The following is a 23,605-nucleotide window of genomic DNA, read 5'->3' on the forward strand; positions in this document are numbered from 1 at the left end:
TGTCATTCTCTCACTCGCAAGAGTCTTATGCTGATGCTGTATGAATAAATTATGCCATTGGATACAAAGCGGTTTAGTTTTGAGACCTAACCCACGAGGGGGGAAGGCACAGTGGTCTGCTTCAGGAATTCCAAGCAATAAAACACAAAAAACAACCCAGGAAGGGTTCGAACAGCTACTTTCACGCAGAGACATGCATTTGGAATCTGTTCATCGTTACGGGGTCAAACAAGAGGGTAACATTACTGAAACAATGATCGGGCTACTTAGTATATAATAGAGCATACAGATTTCAAGGAGGAAACGTATGAAGACGCAGACTTCCTCCTTATCAATATGTGCGGCATATCTTTCGTGTTAACGAAAGTAAATTCCCGCTTTACCTCTTTTTACGTGTCAAATGAAATGAATGCCATGAGGAATAGAATATTTGTTGACTGCGTCTCTTCTTGCTTCCATCCTTACCAACATATTTCTTCATTCTCGTGGTAATCATGACAATCTATGTGCATGCTGCAAACGATTGCAAGTGGACAAATTCGACATCGAGGTGCAAAGCGTTTGGTATCTTACATTATATTCAATTCGAATAAGATTCCGGTGTATTTTTACTTCGTTTGTATTTTTAGATGATTATGAACGTTACGGAAATTTATCTCACATGCTTTATGTTGAATGAGAAACATTGAATGATCCGTTTTGCTTTCCCTACGTTGAAATGATATAATGTCGGCGTCAACAGCCTTCTTCCACGCCGGAAGCTGAAACTTGTATCATTCTGGATTAATGATAATTGAATGTCTCATATGTATACATAGCCCACAAGGCGACGTCAGAAACCACCAGGGGAGAACGCCGCATAAAAACCAAACGTGCGCGCGCGTCTCCACTCTGAAGAACCGTATCGGAGAATCACGGCAAGCATTTCGCTGAAGAGCTGCCTCGTCAGAGAGCCGAGAAATGGCATCGTCGTAGCAAGTATTTGTCAACACTCTGATAGTGCATTTACTTCCGGGTGTAGGTCGGCGTTACCTCGCTAAATTCACTTAACATTCGTTTTCCACATCGAAGACTCGTACGATATAATCCGCTGCAAGATGACACAATTAGAAAGTATATTTAATTTCTGGACTCCAAGAACGGCGTTCTTCACATAAGTAACACCTGTTTGTGTGTGCATTCGGGAGGACGACGGTGCAATCCCGCGCCCGGCCATCCTGATTTAGGTTTTCAATGATTTCCCTAAATCGCTTCAGGCAAATGCCGGGATGGTTCCTTAGGAAGGGCACGGCCGATTTCCTTCCCCATCCTTCCCTAATCCGAGCTTGTGATCCGTCTCTAATGACATCGTTGTCGACGGGACGTTAAAACAGTAATCTCCACCTCCTCTGTTTCTGTGTTTAAGGTTGCGTTTTGAGGCTCAGGCAACATCGCAGTGACTATAGTCCGCCCCTGGCCGCCAGTGTGTCGTTAGCTCAGAGGTTCCCTTGTGCGTTGCAGTGCTTGTACTATAAGTTCGAATCACGGTAGAAGCCGCTGACTAAAACATTTTATTTTCCATTTTAATTAATGGAGTTGCAAACTGCTAGTAAACATTTCTTATGCGAAATCTGAAGAATGCCTTTAAACATCAATCTTCGTCCGATTTCGACTTAGTAAATTAAGTTAATATCATGGATTTCTGCTTTGCAAATTCCAAGGTGCTTCACTGTAAAATAGGTCCTGAAAAGATACAAACCGACTGTCAACGATATAAATTTGAGCTTTGTTCGTCATATAGGTCTAACATGTCAGAAGGTTGTTTATGAAGTGCACATGTTCATTAATATAGTTCACATCTTCTAAATTTTTGCAATAGCGTTTAACTGTAGACGTTTTCTAACACCGGCGTTAGCAATTCCTTTCCGTTCTCTGAAACCTTCAAAACGACAAATTTATCTGGATTAAATCTGATGACCTTAACTATCACTTCCGATGAACAATAAATACTTCATGAACCCATACATGGAACTCCAAATGTGCAGTGTGCCTGCACTGCTACAGAGCATGCATTGCAAGGTATTCACACAGTTTATCGCATAGACTTACCATAAGGAATCAAACAAGAACTGTAATACATTTTACACCACAGACGCTCACTCTGGCTTGACGAAAACATCCAATCATTGACCAAAAGTTGCACAAATAATTAAGTTTGAAAGGAAAAGAAACGAGGTATGAAGCATTTATAAATTCATCGAATGTAGTGAGGTGGTTTAATTTCGTCCCAGTCTATAAAATTAATTTCGGGCCATACTCAGCTCTTGCCGATTACCCGCCTACTAATCAGGGCGTCTGTCTCCATTGCTTTTGAGCGTGAATGGAAATTGTAGAAATTTTCTGTGGAGCAACATTTAATAATAAAGCGTTTCAAATCATCAAAAGCGATGAGCGGTAGCAGGCGCTTTCGATAAAGAACGGGGGAGTGCAGCGCCGCTGCTGTCTCCACGGCCGCTGCCAGTAGCCAGCAAATGGATCCCGGAGCTTTGCCGCATACGGCTTCCAGAGGAGGACAGTCTGCAGGAAATCTGCCGCAAAATCGTTACTAGATAAAATTTTGATATCGGTGTGTCACAAAGCGAAATAGATTGAATCTGCGCTACCATTACATTCACGTCTTCAGCATTCAGACAGAAGAGGCTATAAAAATATTTTATGCCAGCTGCTCTCGATCCACTGACATTATGAACAGAAACAACGCACGCTACCGCTAGACCACAGGCGTAATCAGCCTAGAGTCTCTCTATCTTGGGACAAGTTTTCCTCCAGGAAGTGCCGCAGTCTACAGTGTTGCCAGATTGTGCAGATAACCGGACTTAGAGAATTAGCGAGTTGGCCAGTTTCTTTGTCCCATGTCGCGATCGGCGCGGATTTAGCCTCTGAAGCGGCCGGCCGCCGGTCAAGTTTTATGTCAAAGAGTGTACATTCTCTTATTATGTGTGTTACCATAGCGTATGTAAATTATGTTTCTTAACATGACAGCCATAGTTTATAAATCCTTTTGTACATAACTCATAATGACACAAATTGCATACAAATACTTAAAGATGGATGAATAAACAATTCAAACAAACTGTGATCTACACCAGCACAACAGTACATTGTTTTTGTGGTCATCAGTCTGAAGACATATTTGATGGAGCTCTCCATGCTTGCCTACTTTGTGTAAGTCACTTCATTTCTTCACAAATATTGCAGTTTACGTCTATTTGCACCTACTTTAAGTATTTAAGCCTTGGTTTGTCTCCTCCTACAATTTGATCTATCCCCCCCCCCCCTCCCCCCATATACTTCCTTCCATTACCAAACTGAGAATATTATGAAAAGGATAGATTGCTACTCACCATAAAGATGATACACTGAGTTGCAGACAGGCAAAACAAAATGACTGCTACATACTGACTTTTGGCCATTGTGCCTGTCTTCAACTCAATGTGTCATCTTCATGGTGAGTAAGGCATCTGTCCTTTTCATAATATAGTTCATATTCTAACCTGGACTTTCCACTGTTTCATTTTCAAATTGACAATTCCATAATGCTTCAGGATATGTCATATCATATCAACCTTCTCCTCTTTTTGATCTAATTGTGTTAAAGTTTTGCTCCCTCCAATTCTGTTCAGTATCTCATCATTAGTTATTCAGTCTGCCATCTACTCTTCTGCAGTCTAGCATTCTTCTGTAACTCCACATTTCAAACACTTCTGTTCTCTTTTTGTTTTATTGTCGACATTTCACTTTCATCAAATATCTCCAGAAAAGACTTCCCAACACTTAAATCTTTTCAGGAACATGTTACTTGCTCCTGGCTCTCTGCATCTCATGTCCTCTCTACTTTGACGATTATCAGTAATTTCACTGCCCCCAATAGCAAAACTTATCTTATGTCTCGTTTTCTAATCCCCTCAAAGGCACTTGAATTAATTCAACTAAATTCCACTGCCGTTGTTTTACCTTTTTTTTATGTTCATCTTTTAACCTCTTTTAAAAACACTATCAATTCCATTCAACTGATCTTCAAAGTCTTATCATCTCTGCCACAATCAGAAAGTCACTGACAGCCTCAACTTTTTTACTGCTTCTCCCTGTACTTTAATTCCCTTCCCAAATGTCTCCTTGGTTTCCTTTACTGCTCACTCAATGTACAGACTGAATAATATTGGAGATAGACTGCACCCTGGCTCACTCCTTCTCACCCACTTCTTCTCTTTTATGTTCTTTCACTCTTATATATGCAGTCTAGTTTCTGTACAAGTTGTAAATAGCCTTTTCACTTCCTGCATTTTCCCCTGCTACTTTCAAATTCTAAAGAATGTATTCCCGTCATATTGTCAATTACAGTGGATAATCAGTTTAGTCAACTTTTTTTTCACACTTTGAGCATTCAATGGTTGTGTCACTGTCCTAAGATAATCTCTGTTCCCTCTGAGTTGCCATCAACAGAGATTCAGTTGTGCTGTGGTGGCTACTGTATCCTAAGGCAAGGAGGTGATTCTGAACAGTAGTGCTGCTCACCAGTTGATATAGTACAGCTTCGAATTGTAAATTTATTTACTACATTATCTGCTGCGAGATCCCACTATACTTGATAAGAGTCCCCTTTCTGCAAGATGGTATTGCCCACAGCAGTTGACTCTGGATGCAGCAGCACTTTTCTCTGAATTTAGGTATTCACTAATGTCTTTGAGGAAGTGGCACATGGAGACCCAAGTGCCTACATCCCACTGGAGATGGAGTGTTCCACATTTCTGCTACAGATGATCTGCCCACAATTAAATGTGCCCATCCGAGCTCAAATGTCGTGCCAGTGGCCAGCACCAGATCTGACCATGGTCCAAACAAGGTGATGTATTGAGTGTTCTTTTCCTCATTGTGTCGGGAGTGCTCTTTTCCCAACAAAGCAGGTATCTACAATTTAATTTGCTCATGAATATACAGAAATGCACAATGGATGAAGTTATCAAACATCAATTTTGCTAAAACAGTATCTACACCATAAATGACCAATCAATATTTTATATGAATTGAAACTAAACAAAGGTAGAATATGTGTAAGGGGATAGCTACAACATTACTATAAAATTCAGAAAGCAGTTCTCAGAAGACAAAAAAAATCTAGTATAAGAATTGTGTGAAACCTAATCAATCGTTTCAGTAAGCAACTCTGGCACCTTGCAAGCTTTTACAAGCAAAGTAATGAAACACACACAATTTAACATAAAAAACAAATGAGACAGAGCAGACTCAATACATATACCACTCATATAGGTGAAAAATATCTTGCACATAGTTACCTCTGCATATAATAATCCACTGATGAATTATGTTGATATGATCCCTCATTCATTTAAGCCTCTGTGTAACATTAGCAAGTGCCACAGCAAATGCTTGCAGTGCTGAGAAAGGATACTGGAAATCTAGAGTGTAAGCATTTCCATCAATGCGGCCAAATTGCATCACCTAGACAAAAAGATGATTGGTTATCAATTCACAAATTTTCTATTTCACTTAGATTCTTACAGAAATAATAAAAAATGGAAAAGAGATAAAGTCTTGTTCATGTCTTCTAAATCTGACATTTCTCTAACTCTACTGCTGAATAGAGGTGACAGTATTACATATTCAGCCTGTCAAGAAACATGTCAAATGACAGTGAGTTATTGCAAATGCTAAAATGAGTTTGCCTCATTTAGTTCAGTGTAAAGGGGGTATTTTTTAGTAATTTCCTATTCTTGTAGGAAGAACTTGAAAATAAGACTCAAATCAAATATGTATTACAAAATCCATGTATCTGATAGCAAATACAGGCATAAACACACACAGAAAAATCACATTAAATTTTGACTTTGATTCTGGTCTTTTTATTTGACCAGTTCTATACAGCACAAATTGTACAACCGATGCTGAGCAGGTTAAAGAAAACTTGCAATAATACATAGTATCAACATATAGTAAACAAATTAAAATTAGGTACCATTTAAGTTTTAAACAACTTCTTTGTTACATATTCAGAAATTCTTTTACAGAACAGAAATAGTGCTTTAATAGAAATACCTGTTGTTTAATTTTAAGTATTGGATATGTTACAATTTTTATTTCTTCTGGTATATTATTATGTAGCATTACACCATAGTTAATTATGCTCCTCTGACAGGCTGTTGTTCTATGACATTTTTTATGTATATTTGATGTTCCTCTGGTACAACAGTGGTATATATTTTGTTACCTGTTTTGTTACCTGTTTTCAAGAGGTAGCCTCTAGAGAACAAGACAGTTTCATAAATGTATAAACTTAGGACCTTCAAAACATCAAGCTCAGAAAAAATGAGATTTATAGACTCCATCTTTTTAAGGCCACAAATTATTCATAGCCCTTTTATGCATTCTAAAAAACCTTTATGCTTTATTACAAATATCTAGGGATAACACTCCAGCCGTCCGCAAAGTGATTTACTAAACACACAACAGAGAAAGCGACACAGGCCATCAGAGCGATAAACGAAATTAGTTCCATCATAACACTAAATCTAGACACAGCTATGGCACTCTTCAAATCAAAAATAATACCGATACTGGCTTATGGGATAGAAATCATATGGATACACCTAAATGAAAAGAACTTAGAAACATAGGAAAGAGTAAAAGCAACCTATATCAAAAGAGCATTAGGGGTAGCAAAAACCACAAGATCAAGATTAGTCTACCTTCTCGCCCGAGAATCTTTCCTCATCGAGGATCTAAGGACAATGTTCTTACTTCCCAACACATCAGCATCGGAGAACCTACTAAGATCACTACTCAAGAAAAGAGAGGAAGTACCAACGGAATTCTATGGATCCAGGGCCATGATCGACCGCACTTGGACAGCAGCAAATTTTGAGATGAGACACGTACTTACAAGACTCGCAGTACACAGATTCCACCATGAAATTTGTGCAAATACAACATACCACAAACCGTCAAACCTTTGCAAGTGTACACTATGTGGGCAGTCATGTGAGAGATACCATATAGTAACATGCAACAAGAGGACCAGATCAATTAGAGACTATGCAATAAATGGTTCAAATGATAATCTGTTATAATACGTGCACTGAATGTAATCTACTAAGAATTATGCGGACACTCAATACATCCTTGTAATTCACTCTCAAATGATTGTAATCTAATGTAAAACTACAATGGCTATTTTGCTGCAATAAATCATATAAAAAGCCTTTATGCTGTGTGTTGAGAGTCCCCAGAAAACCTTCTGCCTCCAGTTTTTTATGTACAAACACAACCAGCTATGTGCTACACCTCTTACTTCTTGTCTTTAAAATTTTTCAAGCAGAATGTTATGATCCAGGATGTCAAAGGGTTTTGACAGGTCTAGAAAAATACCTGCAACTGATTTATGTTCATAATTGGATTTTAAAGTGTAGTCTAAGTACTCAAAAAACAATGTCTGTGTGGATTCAGACTTTCTACAATCATGGTGGTGTGCCATAAGAGGAGGCTATTTTTTATGAAACTTAAAAGCCTGTCATAAGAGTTTTTTAGAATTTTTAAGAAGAACCTTTTTTTACCAGTAGTGAAACTTTTGCTGTTTTGAGAGTATCTTGAAAGAGATCAGTCTCTAGAGAGAGGTTGAAAATTTTTGCCAGCAGTTTTGCTATGTGGTGAGTGCATTCTTTTAATATGAATTCAGGTATTCCATCAGGGCTACTTCACATTTTATTGCTTAACGATTTAATCTTACTTATAATCTCATCAGGATTTGTTTCATAAACATTCAAAGAAGCAATCAAGATCACCGGTTTGCTGGAGAGACTTGGGACTGGTTCTTTACAGTTTATTTGAATGAAGTCTCCAGCCAGTGAAGTGAAGTATTTGTTGAATTTTGTCATGACTGAAGTTGGGTTTGTGAATTTTGAGCCCTCTAGTGTTAATGACACATTCTCTTTTTTTAGGTACTCAGCTAAAAAATTGCTTCTTTACAACTCTCCACATGGATCTAATTTTTTGGATGAGTTTCTTATCAAATTGTCATTACACATAATTTTTGCCCCCCTGACTACTCTACCATAGGTTCTTTTGTAGGCTTTACAATAATCTGAAAATTCTTGGGTGACTCTATATTTCTTACAACAGTACTGCAGAAGTCATTTTGTCTCACTGGAAATTTTTATTCCTTTAGCTGTCCATTGCTTATTATTGTTAGGTTTTACAGTTTTGGCTTATTTGGAAATGCTGTATTAAAATAGTAAAGAAAGATATTCTGAAAACACATGTATGTGCTATCAACCTTATTCTGAATGCAGTTGCTTTTCCAATTTTCCTTAACCAGTAAGAAATTAAAAATTTTAATGCTGTCTTCAGAAAAAGTTCTTTTTTCAACTGTTTTTTTTTTTTACTACTGCTGTTTTTACAACTGCTACTACCTGTTGGCATTTCTATACACAGCAGCTGTACCTCATGATCACTATAATCCATGCTCAGTAGTCTTTTGTAACTTGTATCTGAGATGAATATTTGGTCAACGATGAAGTTCTGTTAATCTTGTTGGGCAATGTATTGTGGGGATCAATTGAATGTGTTAGTCACATTTATCAAAGCATTACTGATACTGTTATCTTTTGAAAAATCAGTATTGAAATCATCACATAGCACTATCTTCATATTTAATGCACTGATCCTGTTCAGCAGAATCTCTAATTTGTTCATGATGACTTCCACTTGACGATTTCCACTTGATGCTCTATACATGTTAATAATTATGAAATTAAAGTCTGGTAGCTTAGTAATGGATAGGTTGAAGTCTCTTTCAACTGGGTCAATATAACTTTTATTAACATCACAGAAACTTATTTGCTCTTTCACAGAGATAGCACCATGTCTGGAGATCTCTTGGCTAAAATGACTTGCTAATGCATATCTTGAGATTGAAGTTAACTTGCTTTGTCATTTCATTGCCAATGTTCAATAATGCAGATTATGTCTACATTTAGTTTGTACTGGAGTAATTCTTCTAACATGGTAATTTTATTTGCTAATGACTAAATATTATGGTGTAATACAACAGAATCTGGGCATTTAGAAACTTTAGCTGAAGTGGTTTTTAGTTCTTTACCTAATGGCATTTCTACTGCAGCATGTACTCTAAAAAATTTTCAGTGTCTTTTGTGTGTGTGGCTTCTGCTTTTTGGTGACAACTGGTAGGTGAGTTAACTTCTGGAGCTTGTACAAGTGTTACTTCATTTATCTCTGTTCTCTTGGTAATTTGCATTTGGTCCATGAGATTGTTGTTTGCAACTTGTCTAAAGCACTTCGTAATCTCTGTTTGTTTGCCACTTATCCTTTTATAATCACTCTTCCTTGAAATGCAAGTAACCCCTTTCCTGATACATTTAAATTAAATGCATGGAACAAATGCCCCAAGCTGCTTATGTCTACAGCAGTGACATTTTTATTGTGAGTACATACTTCAGTGATGCACTTGTTTGCAAAGCTAATTCCTGGTTCATATATGACCAGGATGGTAAATCATGATGATGTGGGATAGTCAGGACAAGTACATTTGCACAAATTAAACTGTTTAAACATTTCCTCATTTATGTAGTAATGTTGTATGTCTGGTTTCTATAGATGTTGTTTGACTCACCTATTGACACAACAAAATTGTTTGTATTCAAACTAGCTGTCAGTTAATTTTGTTAGGTTTGTTATTTCACTCAGTGAAGCCCCTGGCTTTAAAAAACCAGATCCCCCGAAATTACATGTTCCCATCAACACTGCTGAAATTTCATAGCCATGACTATTGCCAAACACACAGATTCTTTAGTTTACTTTTCCATGAAAATTTCCTTAATTTGGTAAATGAGATGACTTTTTATCCTATTCTGGTTTCAGCTTCTTGTATACATTACTTTTGTGCATGAAAGCTTTATACAAAGTTTTGGATCAAGGCAGTCAAGTAGAAGCAGTATTCCTTGATTTTCAAAAAGCATTTGACTCAGTACCACACCTACACTTATTGTCAAAAGTAAGATCATATGGCATATCAAGTAAAATTTGTGACTGGACTGAGGACTTTTTAGTAGGGAGGATGCAGCTTGTTATAATGGATTGGGAGTCATTGTCAGATGTAGAAGTAACTTCAGGTATGCCCCAGGGAAATGTGTTGGAACCACTGCTGTTCATGTTGTATGTAAATGACCTTGCAGACAACATTAATAGTAACCTCAGACTTTTTGCAGATGATGCAGTTATCTATAATGAGGTACTGTCTGAAAGAAGCTGCATAAATATTCAGTCAGTTCTTGATAAGATTTCAAAGTGGTGCAAGGATCAACAACTTGCTTTAAGTGTTCAGAAATGTAAAATGGTGCATTTCATGAAATGAAAAAATGTAGCAGCCTATGACTATAATATCAATGAGTCACAGTTGAAATTGGCCAACTCATGCAAATACCTGGGTGTAATACTTTGTAGGGATATGAAATGGAATTATCTTGTAGGCTCGGTTGTGGGTAAAGCAGGTGGTAGACTACACGTTATACTGGGGAAGTGCAATGAGTCTACAAAGGAGATTGCATACAAATTACTCATGTTCCGGTTCTAGAATACTGCTTAGGTGTGTAACACCCATACCAAATAGGACAAATAGGGGATGCATACAGAGGAGGGCAGCATGAATGGTCACAGGTTTGTTTGATCCATGGGAGAGTGTCACACAGATAATGAGGGAACTGAACTGGAAGACTCTTGAGGATAGACGTAAACTATCTCACGAAAGTCTATTAAAGATAGACGTAAACTATCTCAAGAAAGTCTATTAACAAGGTTTCAAGAACTGGTTTTAAATGATGACTCTAGGAATATACTACAACCCCCTGTGTATCACTCACTTATAGATTGTGAGGATGATATTAATTACTGTGCACACAGTGGCATTCAAACAATCATTCTTCCTGTGCTCCATATGTAAATGGAATGGAAAGAAACCATAATTACTTGTATAATGGGATGTACCCTCTGCCATGCACTTCAGGGTGGTTTGCTGAATATAGATGTGAATGGGAAAAGCAGATGCCAGACTCAGATTCATAGGAAGAATCTTAAGGAAAAGTAACTCATCCACGAAGGAAGTGGCTTATAAGAAACTTGTTCAACCAATTCTTAAGTATTGTTCATCTGTTTGGGACTCATACCAGATAGGACTGATAGAAGAGATACAGAAGATCCAATGAAAAGCAGCACATTTCAACACAGGAACGTTTAGTTGGCACGAGAGCATTACGAAACTGCTCAACAAACTCTATTGGCAGACATTACAAGAGAGGCACTGTGCATCACGGAGAGATTTACTATTGCAATTTCAAGAGAGCACTTTCCGGGAAGAGTAGGACAACACATTACCTCCTACTAGATTATGTCTCCAGTTATGACCATGAGGAGAAAATTCCAGAAATTAAAGCCAATACAGAGGCTTACCGACAATCATTCTTCCCACACACTATTCACAAATGGAACAGTATTGGAGAGCTCAGTTAATGGTACAAAAAGTACCCTGTGCCACACACCATAGGTGGCTTGCAGAGTATGATGTAGATGCAGATGGTGCTGTTTGATAAACGAAAACTTCTTTATCCTTCATTTTCTCATAGTTTAAGTACTTAGCAGGCATTCTGCTATTTTGTCTTTGAACATTTTTAGTATATTGTATCTTACTTTATATTCTTGCACTCCTGTTACTAGAAAAAATGAGCGGACAAATTGTGGCCTGTGGGCCAGATCTGGCCCATGACTGGTTTCAGTCTGACCCAAAGAAGAAATTTGTGAGAATGAGTGAAGCACTCACACTGTACTCCCTTCAGAACCTATTTTTGTATATTTCACATGATACCTGGCTCATCTTATTCTGCATACTTATTCCACATGTGCGCAATGTTATTTTGCCAGTGCTGGGTATGAATAAAGAGAAACACATTTCCAGTCTGAGTGTGAAGTTATGGTCCATGTGCTCATATGCATGTGGAGAGTAGCGGAAACAGCTATGGCATAAAACTTACTGACTACTTGTGGAATGTGCCAATTTGAATGACAGCTGTAAGGGTCACAATTTCGTGAACAGGCTGGTTATCTGTTGTCAGTTCAGGCATAAAATTCTGTACTAGATATTTTTTAATTTTGGGAAAGTGTTTTTGCACATCTTTACTGAGTTTATTTGCAAAATGTCTGGCATTAAGAAGAGGAAAGTAGATGCTGAAAAATGCAAATTCCAGGAGAAATGGTAGAAGGATTATTTTTTTATCAGGTACAAAGATAAACTGGTTTGCTTGTTGTGTCATGAGTCACTATCTGTTGTGCAGGAAAATATGATATGAAGAGGCACTTTTATACAAAACACATTACCTAGCAACGGCTTACAGACCAGTTGTGGAAGGACAAAATTAAAATATTAAATTGTCAATTTGTTCAAGCAACAGCAAATGTTTGCTAAACTGAGGACACAGTGCAACAACTTGGTTAAAACTAGTTCTATAGGAAGTAGAAAAATTGCCAAATCATTAAAGCCTTTCGGTGAAGGCAAATTCGTAAAGGAGTGCCTCTTGGCCATTGCAGGTGTACTATGTCCAAATAAGGATAAATAATAAAAAAAAAGTCTATCCGGGCAAACAGTTGTTTGCTGAATTGGTACAATGGCTGATGACATTAAAAAAAGTTTGTGTGGTCTTGCAATCACATTCAAAGCACCTGCAATTGCTTAGGATGAGATCCTGATATGTCAGACACAGCTCAGTTACTAATTTTTGTTTGTGGTGTAGGCATTAGAGCTACTAAAAGAAACTATTATTGGTGAAGAAAAAGTGAAAAAAAAATCATCGAAAATTTCTAAATCCGGTGAAGTCAATTCAATGGAGTTTGTTGCAATTTAGTCAACTCATTGGAGTTTTTTCTAATGGAGCACTTGCTTTGGTCATTTCACAAAAAGGTTTTACTGGTCTATTAAATGAGAAATCGGCTGCATTAAATATTGTAAAAGTCAACTTAACAGATCTCCACTGAATTATTTACCAATAAAGTTTATGTGCTAAATCACTTAAAATAAAAAATGTCTCAGATGTAGTTAACGTGAGCACCAATTTTATAAAGACTCACACATCAATTCACTGCTAGTTCAAACAGTATTTTACAATGGAAATTTTTAAGACAATTATTGTAAAACAATAAACAATCTTCATGATGAAACTTCCTGGCAGATTAAAACTGTGTGCTGGACCGAGATACGAATTCGGGACCTCTGTCATTCGCGGGCAAGTGCTCTACCATCTCAGCTACCTGAGCATGACACACAACCCATCTTCACAGCTCCACTTCCGCCAGTAGCTTGTCTCCTATCTTCCAAACTTCACAGAAGCTCTCCTGCGAACCATGCACAACTAGCACTCTTGGAAGAAAGGATATTGTGGAGACATGGCTTAGCCACAGCCTGGGGGATGTTTCCAGAATGAGATTTTTCACTCTTCAGCCGAGTGTGCACTGATATGAAACTTCCTGTCAGATTAAAACTGTGTGCTGGACCGAGACTCGAACTCGGGACCTTTGCCTTTCACGGGCAAGTGCTCTACCATCTGAGTTACCCGAGTACAACTCATGACCCATCCTCACAGCTACACTTCCACCACTGTGACTGCTGTGTATGGGCGCAGGAGGAGCTGGCTACTGTTCGTGAACAGTTGGACATGCTGATGGCTGCGGTCAGCTGTCTTCAGGCTGCTGCCTTGGAGTGTAGCAGCAGTGGGGAGTCTGGTGCGTCGCATGGTACACCCCAGGTGTCACATGCTTCACCCATGGTCCCTGCTGTCAAGACATCTTCGTGGGTACCGGGCACGGTTGGGCCACCCTCTCCCCAAGGGGAGTGGTGGGTTTAACGGCGTTCATGCCGCACGAGGCAGAGGGTCAATATGGAGGCTGGTCATGTGGCATCTCCCGCTCTGCCTATGGGTGGACATGTGGCCACTTCTCCAGCAAGGTCTGAGCAGGCACATGGGGGGAGGGGTTTATTAGTGATTGGGAGCTCCAGTGTTAGATGGGTGATGGAGCCTCTTAGGGAAATAGTGGAAAGGTTGGGGAAGAAGGCCAGTGTTCACTCTGTCTGCTTGCCAGGGGGTCTCATCTGAGATGTGGAGGAGGCCCTGCCGGCGCCGATAGATAGCACTAGATGCAAGTTGTTGCTCATGTTGGCACCAATGACTCCTGCCATGTGGGTTCAGAGGTCATCCTCAGTTCATACAGGCAGTTGGTGGAGTTGGTGAAGGCGGAAAGCCTCGCTCGTGAGGTGGAATCTGAGCTAACTATTTGTAGTGTCGTTCCCAGAACCGATCGTGGTCCTCTGGTTTGGAGCTAAGTGGAGGCTTAAACCAGAGGCTCAGACGATTCTGCGGAGATCTGGGGTGCAAATTTCTCGACCTCTGATATCGGGTAGAGAAATGGAGGGTCCCCCTGAATAGGTCAGGTGTATGATTGGATTGAAGAGTTCCTAGATAACAGAATGCAGCATGTCATTCTCAATGGAGAGAAGTCTTCCAAAGTAAGAGTGATTTCAGGTGTGCTGCAGGGGAGTAGTCGCAAACATGGTGAGTTCAGGTGTGGAGTGAGCTTTCTGTGTATTGGAGTTCGACAGCTGTTTCACGAAATGACCTCCCCTATCACCAGATCTCACTCTGTGTGACTTTTTTCTGGGGGAACACATTAAAGATCTGGTTTATGTACCGCCTCTACCACGTGATGTAGCAGAGCTCCAGGAGAGAACACGGGAAAAGACTGCCACAGTTGATGATCCCATGCTGGGACGGGTATGGCAAGAATTTGATTACTGTATTGAGGTCTGCCGGGTCACTTATGCTTCGCATTTCAAATATTTGTAAAAAAAAAAAATCTTTCAGAGTTTCTCTACAAAAAGCAATGTGTATGACATTTGTACAATGTTTAGTTCTTGTGCAATAAATAATTGAAAGTGTTCCCAGACTCTATGTACACCCTGTACTATTGACTTTATTCATTAGGAGTGCTGCCACTATGTCATGCTATGAGGTGGCTCCCAAGCATAAGTATGTGAATCCAGCCCGTTTGTCACCAGAGGTTTCCTTGCTCACACCTGTTATAAAATTTTTTGAGACATAATTGTCAGCCAGTAATCATCTTCATGAGAAATGTCAGTATTCATAATAAACACACATAAAAGTACATACACAGTCCAAACAGTCAGAACTAATAGTTTCTTCCTCAATGAGTATGGGGGGTAGATTGGGAAAGAGTAAAAAGCAAGGGCAGCTCACTCAGATACCAGAATGAGAGGGACTCATCTTTTCCGTACAACAGATGAGTCCCTCTCATCATGGTGTCTAAGTAAACCATCCTTCCTTTTTACTCTTTCCTACTCACTGAGGAAGGAACTATTAGTTCTGAAACTTTGAATAGTTTATGTACTTTTATATGCGTCTATTACCAGTACTGCCATTTCTTGTGAAGATGAGTGCTTGTGACGAAGCAAGCTGGGATATTTTTACTTACCCTCTTGTTTTGCCATCTGCCTCCTTAAAATTCATTTTTTTCATGTCTGACTAATTACTGTTAACATACATAAGTATAATATGTATTTCCATAAAAGAGAAAGGTTGGCCCTCAGTCTTAAAGAATATAACACCAGATCTAATTTCGTGATTATTTTTATGTGTGTAATTGATTTTCTAATTTATTTTGACTATAACTGGTTAATATCTTTTGTTATAGGGTGAAATCAAGTAATTGTTTCGTAACTTAAATGCTATTGTTGACTTATAAACAAATATAAATTCTATACTAATTATAAACATTTGGAGGAACAACTAACAGCATTCTTTAAGTATTTATTTGGCTCTATTCAAAAACATGTTAGCAAAGCCAGCTCTTAATTAATTCCAAAGTAATTACCAGTTTTGTCAAAAGTATTGTTTGCGTAACTATATCTGTTAATTCCATCATTTAAACAAATAATTCAGCCTAACTCTTGTAGTAGAAGAAATTGTTAAAGAGACGGGTTTTTTCAATGTCTTCAGTTATTTTAATGAGTTAAGTTTTAATTGTAATTTCAGTAAATTAAACATCGAACAATGTGTAGTTTCAGTGCCAATTATTGTGATGATATATAAAGGCCCGATTTTTGGTCTCGAGACAGTCACTCCGCGACCAAGTTTCAGACAGGAAACCTGTATTGGTTAGATCAACAACAGTGCATCAAGTTAACTGTGATGTAAGTTTAATAGGCTGTGTGCTAAAACAATGACAGTGTCTGTTCAATACGGACCATATTATTTGCCGAGAACTATGTGGTTAGATTTTTACTGCTTGTAGATGTTCAACAGTAATCTATTGTAGCAGTATGTTGATGTTAGCTTGTAACCTATTAATGAGGCTTATCGAAAGTTAAACAATAGTGCACTGGCTATATAACTGTGTCTTATTGGAGAGTTGTGAACAGTGAAAGTAAAGGACTGTGAAATGCAAAAGTGCACCCGTCGGCTACATAATCTAAAGTAGTCAGTGTTGAACTTCCACCTCCCCCCCCCCCCCCCCCCCCCCACACTTTTCAGCCAGTGTAGCAATGCAGTACGTCGACACTGAGGGCAATCAACAAAGAAACAAAGCAGGTGAATGTCACACATGGTGCCCTGGGTGAGGAATATTGAATGTGGGCATAATAAACTAGGTCTCATGAACTTTGAACAGTGAACTCAAGAGCAGTTCAGTGATGCAACATCCAATCAGCACTTGGGTTTCATGGTCACAGTATGACAGCAGCCAATCAGCAAGCGGGTTCTATGGAAGCAGCTATTAAATACAGGAGCAGGCAACCAGCATGCTGGTGGACACAGCTGACCAGGATAAACAAGACGCCTTGCCAAGGGAATTACAACTTGCAGCAGCCATGCAGATGATAAATCGAGATGACAACCGCAGCAGCAGCAGCAGAGCAGCAGGAGATGAGTGAATGAGAATAAGGTAATTTCACAGCAAAAGCCGTTTTATATTAAGTGATACATAATGAGTAGCCTTAACAAACAAGACTGTGTGGGGGAGAAGGTGAAAACTATAATTAACATCTGAAGTACCGGTAATCAGCTCATGGGTGCAACTGTTGGCTACATCATTTACGTAGTCAGTGTCTAACTTCCACCTCCCCTATTTTTCAGCCAGTATAGCAACACAGTACGTTGACATTGAGGACAATCAATGAAGAAATAAAGCACGTGAACGTCACTTGCTGACCAACAATTGTGTCTCAATATTTTGTAGTTTTCTCATGATACTTTTTCTTTTGATGCAGTTAACCACACTTCTGTTAGCATTGTAGATTCAGTTGCTCGCTACAGTTATGAGCTTTAAGTAAGTTAGATCTGTCTCTATGTGGCACCTTATAGACTGATTCCATATTCCAACAATTTCTTCCATCCTTTTATGTTTATATGTACTTTATAAGCTATAAGGATGCCTACCTTCAAAATGTTGGGAGAACAGATTACAAAGAAATTAACCTATTTTTGATGCTCCTCTTTCCAATATCTTGATTCGGGTGGTGCTTGTATACTTCACTTGATTCATTCTTTATAATTCTGCTGTATAATGTTTCCTGTTTATTACATAAGATCAGTTGTTTGAATGTGTTGTTATTCTCAGCTGAAACCATGACCTGACAAGCCACTGAATACAGATTTTGTATCCACAACTCTCTTGATTCACTGACTGCCTGGTTATATCACCACTGATGAATTTTATTTTGGAGAATACGTTAGTAGCAGACATTAAAAATGCCAAATCGCCTTCATTATTATATACAACAACAATTAATATGAAAGAGCTCATATGGTTTCAGTCTCCTGTTTTGTCTACAACATTTTATCGACACATTTCTATGTGTTTCAGAAAGCAATCTGTACTTTGTAATGATAAGCTGTATTTGGGTGCTCACACACAAAAGGGTGGCAGAACGTTCAAAATCAAGTCAGGAATTGAAACTACTCTTCCTTTCCTAACAACACGGTGAAATAAGTTTACATCTTTCTATATTTATACTAAAAGTAAATGTAAGATGCTAAGATGCATGACAGAGGGTACTTTTAACTTCATAGATAGTTTCCCATTCAATTCACAAATGGTGTGTGAGAGAAGTGATGGTTTACCTCATGTTCTGAAAGTTGTTCTTAGTCTAATTCTGTCTTATCTTAATGCCTATGGGACTAGTTTATGTGATCAGAGAAACATTTTTTTTTACATTCATGTACTGACCTCTTTCTTCAGCATCATTGTAACACTCTCCTGAATAAAATAAGTCTGCAACATTCATAGTTCCATTATTTATGTACATTTTCCAGGTGCCACTACAAGAACTTGTAAATTTGTCTAACAACATCCTTGGTTAACACAATTCCAGGCAGCTTCAATTACTACACTCAATTTCTGTACCTAATGTCCATCATTACTGATAAACATGTGGCAAAAGCACAGATGAATACATTACAATTCACTGTATATTTCACTACTTTTTGGATGCCCGAAAACGAGAACAATAGGTATCTCCATTCCTACATATTGAGGGTGAGTTGAATGGCAAATCATAGCAGGCATATCAGCAATGTTTTATAGCTGGAGATACTGCCCATCAATGAGGCAGCTCAACATGCCATATATCAGCTGAACAATGCCTGATTAATGCGGTGAGGAATGTGCAAGCCTTCTCCAAAGAACAGAGGGTGTGTCTGCTTCCATAGTGTGCACTATGATCTGGCATACTGCCCACTGAACTTGCCTGAGTTATGATCAGCCAGAAACTTTTTCATCAATGTCATACAGTGAATGATTCTTTGAGGGACTGCATTTGAATAGTGTAGGGCAAAATTCTCCAGGTACGTAAACTGTCTGAGCCAAAGTGTCCACCTATGTAATGTGGGATTTACCACTAGATATAACAAGAGGTGGAGCTGCTGTAAAAGGAAGTATGGAGAATTGTGTTGTCAAGTAGAGAAGCAGTAAAAGCGGAATTAGTTGTTCAGGAGTGCCCAGTGGCTTCGAACGTGGAGTAGTCACTTGATGTAACCAGAGTAACATACCCATCAGATACATTTCAACATTTCTAAAGCTGCCCAAGTTCACTGTTGGTGATGTGACTGTGAAGTGGAAACATGAAAGGAAGAATCAGAAATAAAATAAGGCCAGGCAGATAACCTCTATTTACAGACAGGTGCAACTGAGCACTGCGGAGGGTGGCTGTGAAACATCAAATGAATTCAGCAGAAGGAATCACTCGTGAGTTCCAAAGTTCTACCAGCAGTCCAGCCAGCACAATGACTGTGCAAAGGTTTACAATGGTCAAACAGCTCCCTATAAGCCATACATTTCTGCAGTCAGTGCAAGTGACACTTGACGTGGTTTAAAAAGTGATGCCACTGGACAGTGAATGACTAGTCTGGAGTGACAAATCATGCTATACTCTGGTATCTGATGAAAGGGTTTCAGTTTGGCAGATGTGTCAAGAATATTACCTGCCATCATATATAGTGCCAACAGTATTAAGCAGAGGAAGTGATGTTGCGGTATAGGGGTGATTTTCATCGTTAGGGTGTGGTCCCCTTATTGTGAAGAAAATGCTAGATGGACAAGAATATGAATACATTTTACAGCACTGTGTACTGTGTACAACAGAGGAACGGTTCGGAGACAATGACTGTTTGTATTAGCATGACAACCAACCCTGTCATACAGCAGTGCCTGTAAGACAAGAGTTTGTGGATAATAGCATTCCTGAATTGGGCTTGGCTGGCAGAGTCCTGAAAACTTGTGGGATGAGTTAGAGAATCGAATTTGTTCCAGAGCTCAATACCCAACAACATTACCTTTTCCAGTTTTGGCTGTCAAGGAATAATGGGGTGCTATTACTCCACAGACATTGAGACACCTCACTGCAAGTGTTCTCAGCAAAATTTGAGCCACTGCAAAGGCAAATGGTGGACACACCTCTCACAGTGCCCAGGTACTCTTGATCAGGTAGTGCATGCAAGCATTATTTGGTTCCATTACATAGTATTTAAAGGCTCTCACATAGGGCTTCACACAACTGTGAATTCCCAGAGTCGGATATTATGTGCAGCTCTAATCTGGGCCACAAAGTTCAATTCAGTGACTTGTATAAGTCTTCATGTTGCAGTTTTCACAAATGTTAGAGTATTTCATTTACTGCTCACCTGCTTGCCTCGGAATTCGATCTGGAAATTCTTAGCAGATTCCTGTGTCACTCTCCCACCAAAGTCAAGCTGATACACCTGACTGCTCTCATTCCACATGGGAGCTTTGTTGTGCATCACGAACTCTCTGCGCCTTGGACTCTGAGGCGTTGGACTGCCATCGATACCTTTGCCACGTTTTAGCTGTACAACAAGAGAGAAACTTAGAAATAAAATATTCACTTGCACATCTTTACACATCTATATATGCTTGATGTCAACATTTTGATTAAAAAAACTGCAAAATTTACATATGTTTCCATTATTTCAGTAATATTAATGGCATTTAAATTTTTTGGGAAGAAGATATCTTGATAATAGGTCAAAATACTTAGAATGTATAAAATGTGTGTATCTATTAATTTTGATCTTTTCTTATTTCTTTCGCAAAAGCTATATAGCTTTAGAAGGTATAAGGATGTCTACCTTCAAAATGTCGGGAGAACAGATTACAAAGAAATTAACCTATTTTTGATGCTCCTCTTTCCAATATCTTGATTCGGGTGGTGCTTGTATACTTCACTTGATTCATTCTTTATAATTCTGCTGTATAATGTTTCCTGTTTATTACATAAGATCAGTTGTTTGAATGTGTTGTTATTCTCAGCTTATAGCACAAAGAAATGTGGACATTTTATTAATACAACTTTTAAATATTACGCTACTCACTTTTTGTCGTAACTGCGCTTTTTGGAAACTTTCTAGATCCCTATAATTTCTTCCATTAAATATTTCATCTCCTGAGTGGACGATTTCGTCGTCAGAACTTTCTATACTTTTGTTCTTGCGCTGTCTCCTTGACAAAAGTGGTGAATTGAGCAAATGCTTCCTGAAAAGGAAAATAGGCTTAAGATGGCAATTGTGATTAGACATTCACGTTCACAAAAACAAAATTAGGGTGTGAAGGAGCAGATAAATACTATGACATGTAGACAACGCTACATTTCTCCCACTTACTATATACACTCCTGGAAATGGAAAAAAGAACACATTGACACCGGTGTGTCAGACCCACCATACTTGCTCCGGACACTGCGAGAGGGCTGTACAAGCAATGATCACACGCACGGCACAGCGGACACACCAGGAACCGCGGTGTTGGCCGTCGAATGGCGCTAGCTGCGCAGCATTTGTGCACCGCCGCCGTCAGTGTCAGCCAGTTTGCCGTGGCATACGGAGCTCCATCGCAGTCTTTAACACTGGTAGCATGCCGCGACAGCGTGGACGTGAACCGTATGTGCAGTTAACGGACTTTGTGCGAGGGCGTATAGTGGGCATGCGGGAGGCCGGGTGGACGTACCGCCGAATTGCTCAACACGTGGGGCGTGAGGTCTCCACAGTACATCGATGTTGTCGCCAGTGGTCGGCGGAAGGTGCACGTGCCCGTCCACCTGGGACCGGACCGCAGCGACGCACGGATGCACGCCAAGACCGTAGGATCCTACGCAGTGCCGTAGGGGACCGCACCGCCACTTCCCAGCAAATTAGGGACACTGTTGCTCCAGGGGTATCGGCGAGGACCATTCGCAACCGTCTCCATGAAGCTGGGCTACGGTCCCGCACACCGTTAGGCCGTCTTCCGCTCACGCCCCAACATCGTGCAGCCCGCCTCCAGTGGTGTCGCGACAGGCGTGAATGGAGGGACGAATGGAGACGTGTCGTCTTCAGCGATGAGAGTCGCTTCTGCCTTGGTGCCAGTGATGGTCGTATGCGTGTTTGGCGCCGTGCAGGTGAGCGCCACAATCAGGACTGCATACGACCGAGGTACACAGGGCCAACACCCGGCATCATGGTGTGGGGAGCGATCTCCTACACTGGCCGTACACCACTGGTGATCGTCGAGGGGACACTGAATAGTGCACGGTACATCCAAACCGTCATCGAACCCATCGTTCTACCATTCCTAGACCGGCAAGGGAACTTGCTGTTCCAACAGGACAATGCACGTCCGCATGTATCCCGTGCCACCCAACGTGCTCTAGAAGGTGTAAGTCAACTACCCTGGCCAGCAAGATCTCCGGATCTGTCCCCCATTGAGCATGTTTGGGACTGGATGAAGCGTCGTCTCACGCGGTCTGCACGTCCAGCACGAACGCTGGTCCAACTGAGGCGCCAGGTGGAAATGGCATGGCAAGCCGTTCCACAGGACTACATCCAGCATCTCTACGATCGTCTCCATGGGAGAATAGCAGCCTGCATTGCTGTGAAAGGTGGATATACACTGTACTAGTGCCGACATTGTGCATGCTCTGTTGCCTGTGTCTATGTGCCTGTGGTTCTGTCAGTGTGATCATGTGATGTATCTGACCCCAGGAATGTGTCAATAAAGTTTCCCCTTCCTGGGACAATGAATTCACGGTGTTCTTATTTCAATTTCCAGGAGTGTAGTTACTATTCACTTCAGCAGTAAATAATTGTGAAAAAAGTAACTATAGTTGAATTTATAGCCTTCATTGCAATGCAGGTCGATCGCTACTAACAATTGAAGAAAGTCAGGAAGAGTGAACAATTGTTGGTTGTATAAGGAAATACTGAAGCGTCCGATCCAACCCACGTGAGATCGGATGTTTCTGTTGACCCGTTGTATAATTCTGATACATAACGAAGTTGAAAGATACAATACATTTGTTGTTCTATGTGTGACATGCAGTACTTGCTGTAGACACAGAACATTCTATAAACACGCTTAAATGTTACCATATGTCAGGAGGTGTCTAAAACATTTAGCGCTAATATCGTACACATGGTAGGGCCTATACATGGAGTATTTTGAGGTAAAGAACCAATTGTTGGATATGATTTTGCTGGTGTTACGATGAATTAACTGAGATGAGAAACTGAATGAACATATTTGTCAGTTGGTTACTTTTCATAAACACAACTGCTTGCCATATTGAAGATGATGGTAATGTGATCTACAAGAAGGAAACAAAAAGTTATCAGCCCATGGTGGACTTTACTACTGTTTACATTTCATGACTGGTTATCAAAGTTGGTGTGCTGATCGTTACAGGAATTACAGACTGCATTTAATCTATAATGCAGTAGACTGTAGTGCACAGAAAGCTGAGCGAATGTATAGAGAACACCTGGGGGTAAAAAAAATCATACGAAATTGGGCTGAGCTAGCATCAAAGCGACAGACAACTGGTCAAGTTTTCTGACAATCAGTTGTTGATGCGGTACAATTTGAGGAAAAGCTGTTGCATTGTTTGGTAAAAGATTCGTCAATGAACACCTGCCAATTTGCCAGTGAAAATTGGTGG

General features: G+C 39.7%; 1 protein-coding gene across 1 annotated transcript in view; it reads right to left on the bottom strand.

Moving 5' to 3' along the window:
- LOC126137422 (tubby-related protein 4) overlaps positions 1 to 23,605 on the bottom strand; it is a 554,251-nt gene that overhangs the window by 31,404 nt on the left and 499,242 nt on the right. The window contains exons 11-13 of the mRNA XM_049915215.1: positions 21,009 to 21,168; positions 20,301 to 20,483; positions 5,334 to 5,499 (exon numbers count right to left, since the gene is read on the bottom strand). Of these exons, the coding sequence (XP_049771172.1) occupies positions 5,383 to 5,499; positions 20,301 to 20,483; positions 21,009 to 21,168 (460 nt within the window). The 3' untranslated portion in view covers positions 5,334 to 5,382. The remainder of the gene's footprint in view (positions 1 to 5,333; positions 5,500 to 20,300; positions 20,484 to 21,008; positions 21,169 to 23,605) is intronic.

The sequence above is a fragment of the Schistocerca cancellata genome, chromosome 1, assembly GCF_023864275.1.
Source record: "Schistocerca cancellata isolate TAMUIC-IGC-003103 chromosome 1, iqSchCanc2.1, whole genome shotgun sequence".
Lineage (NCBI taxonomy): Eukaryota > Metazoa > Arthropoda > Insecta > Orthoptera > Acrididae > Schistocerca > Schistocerca cancellata.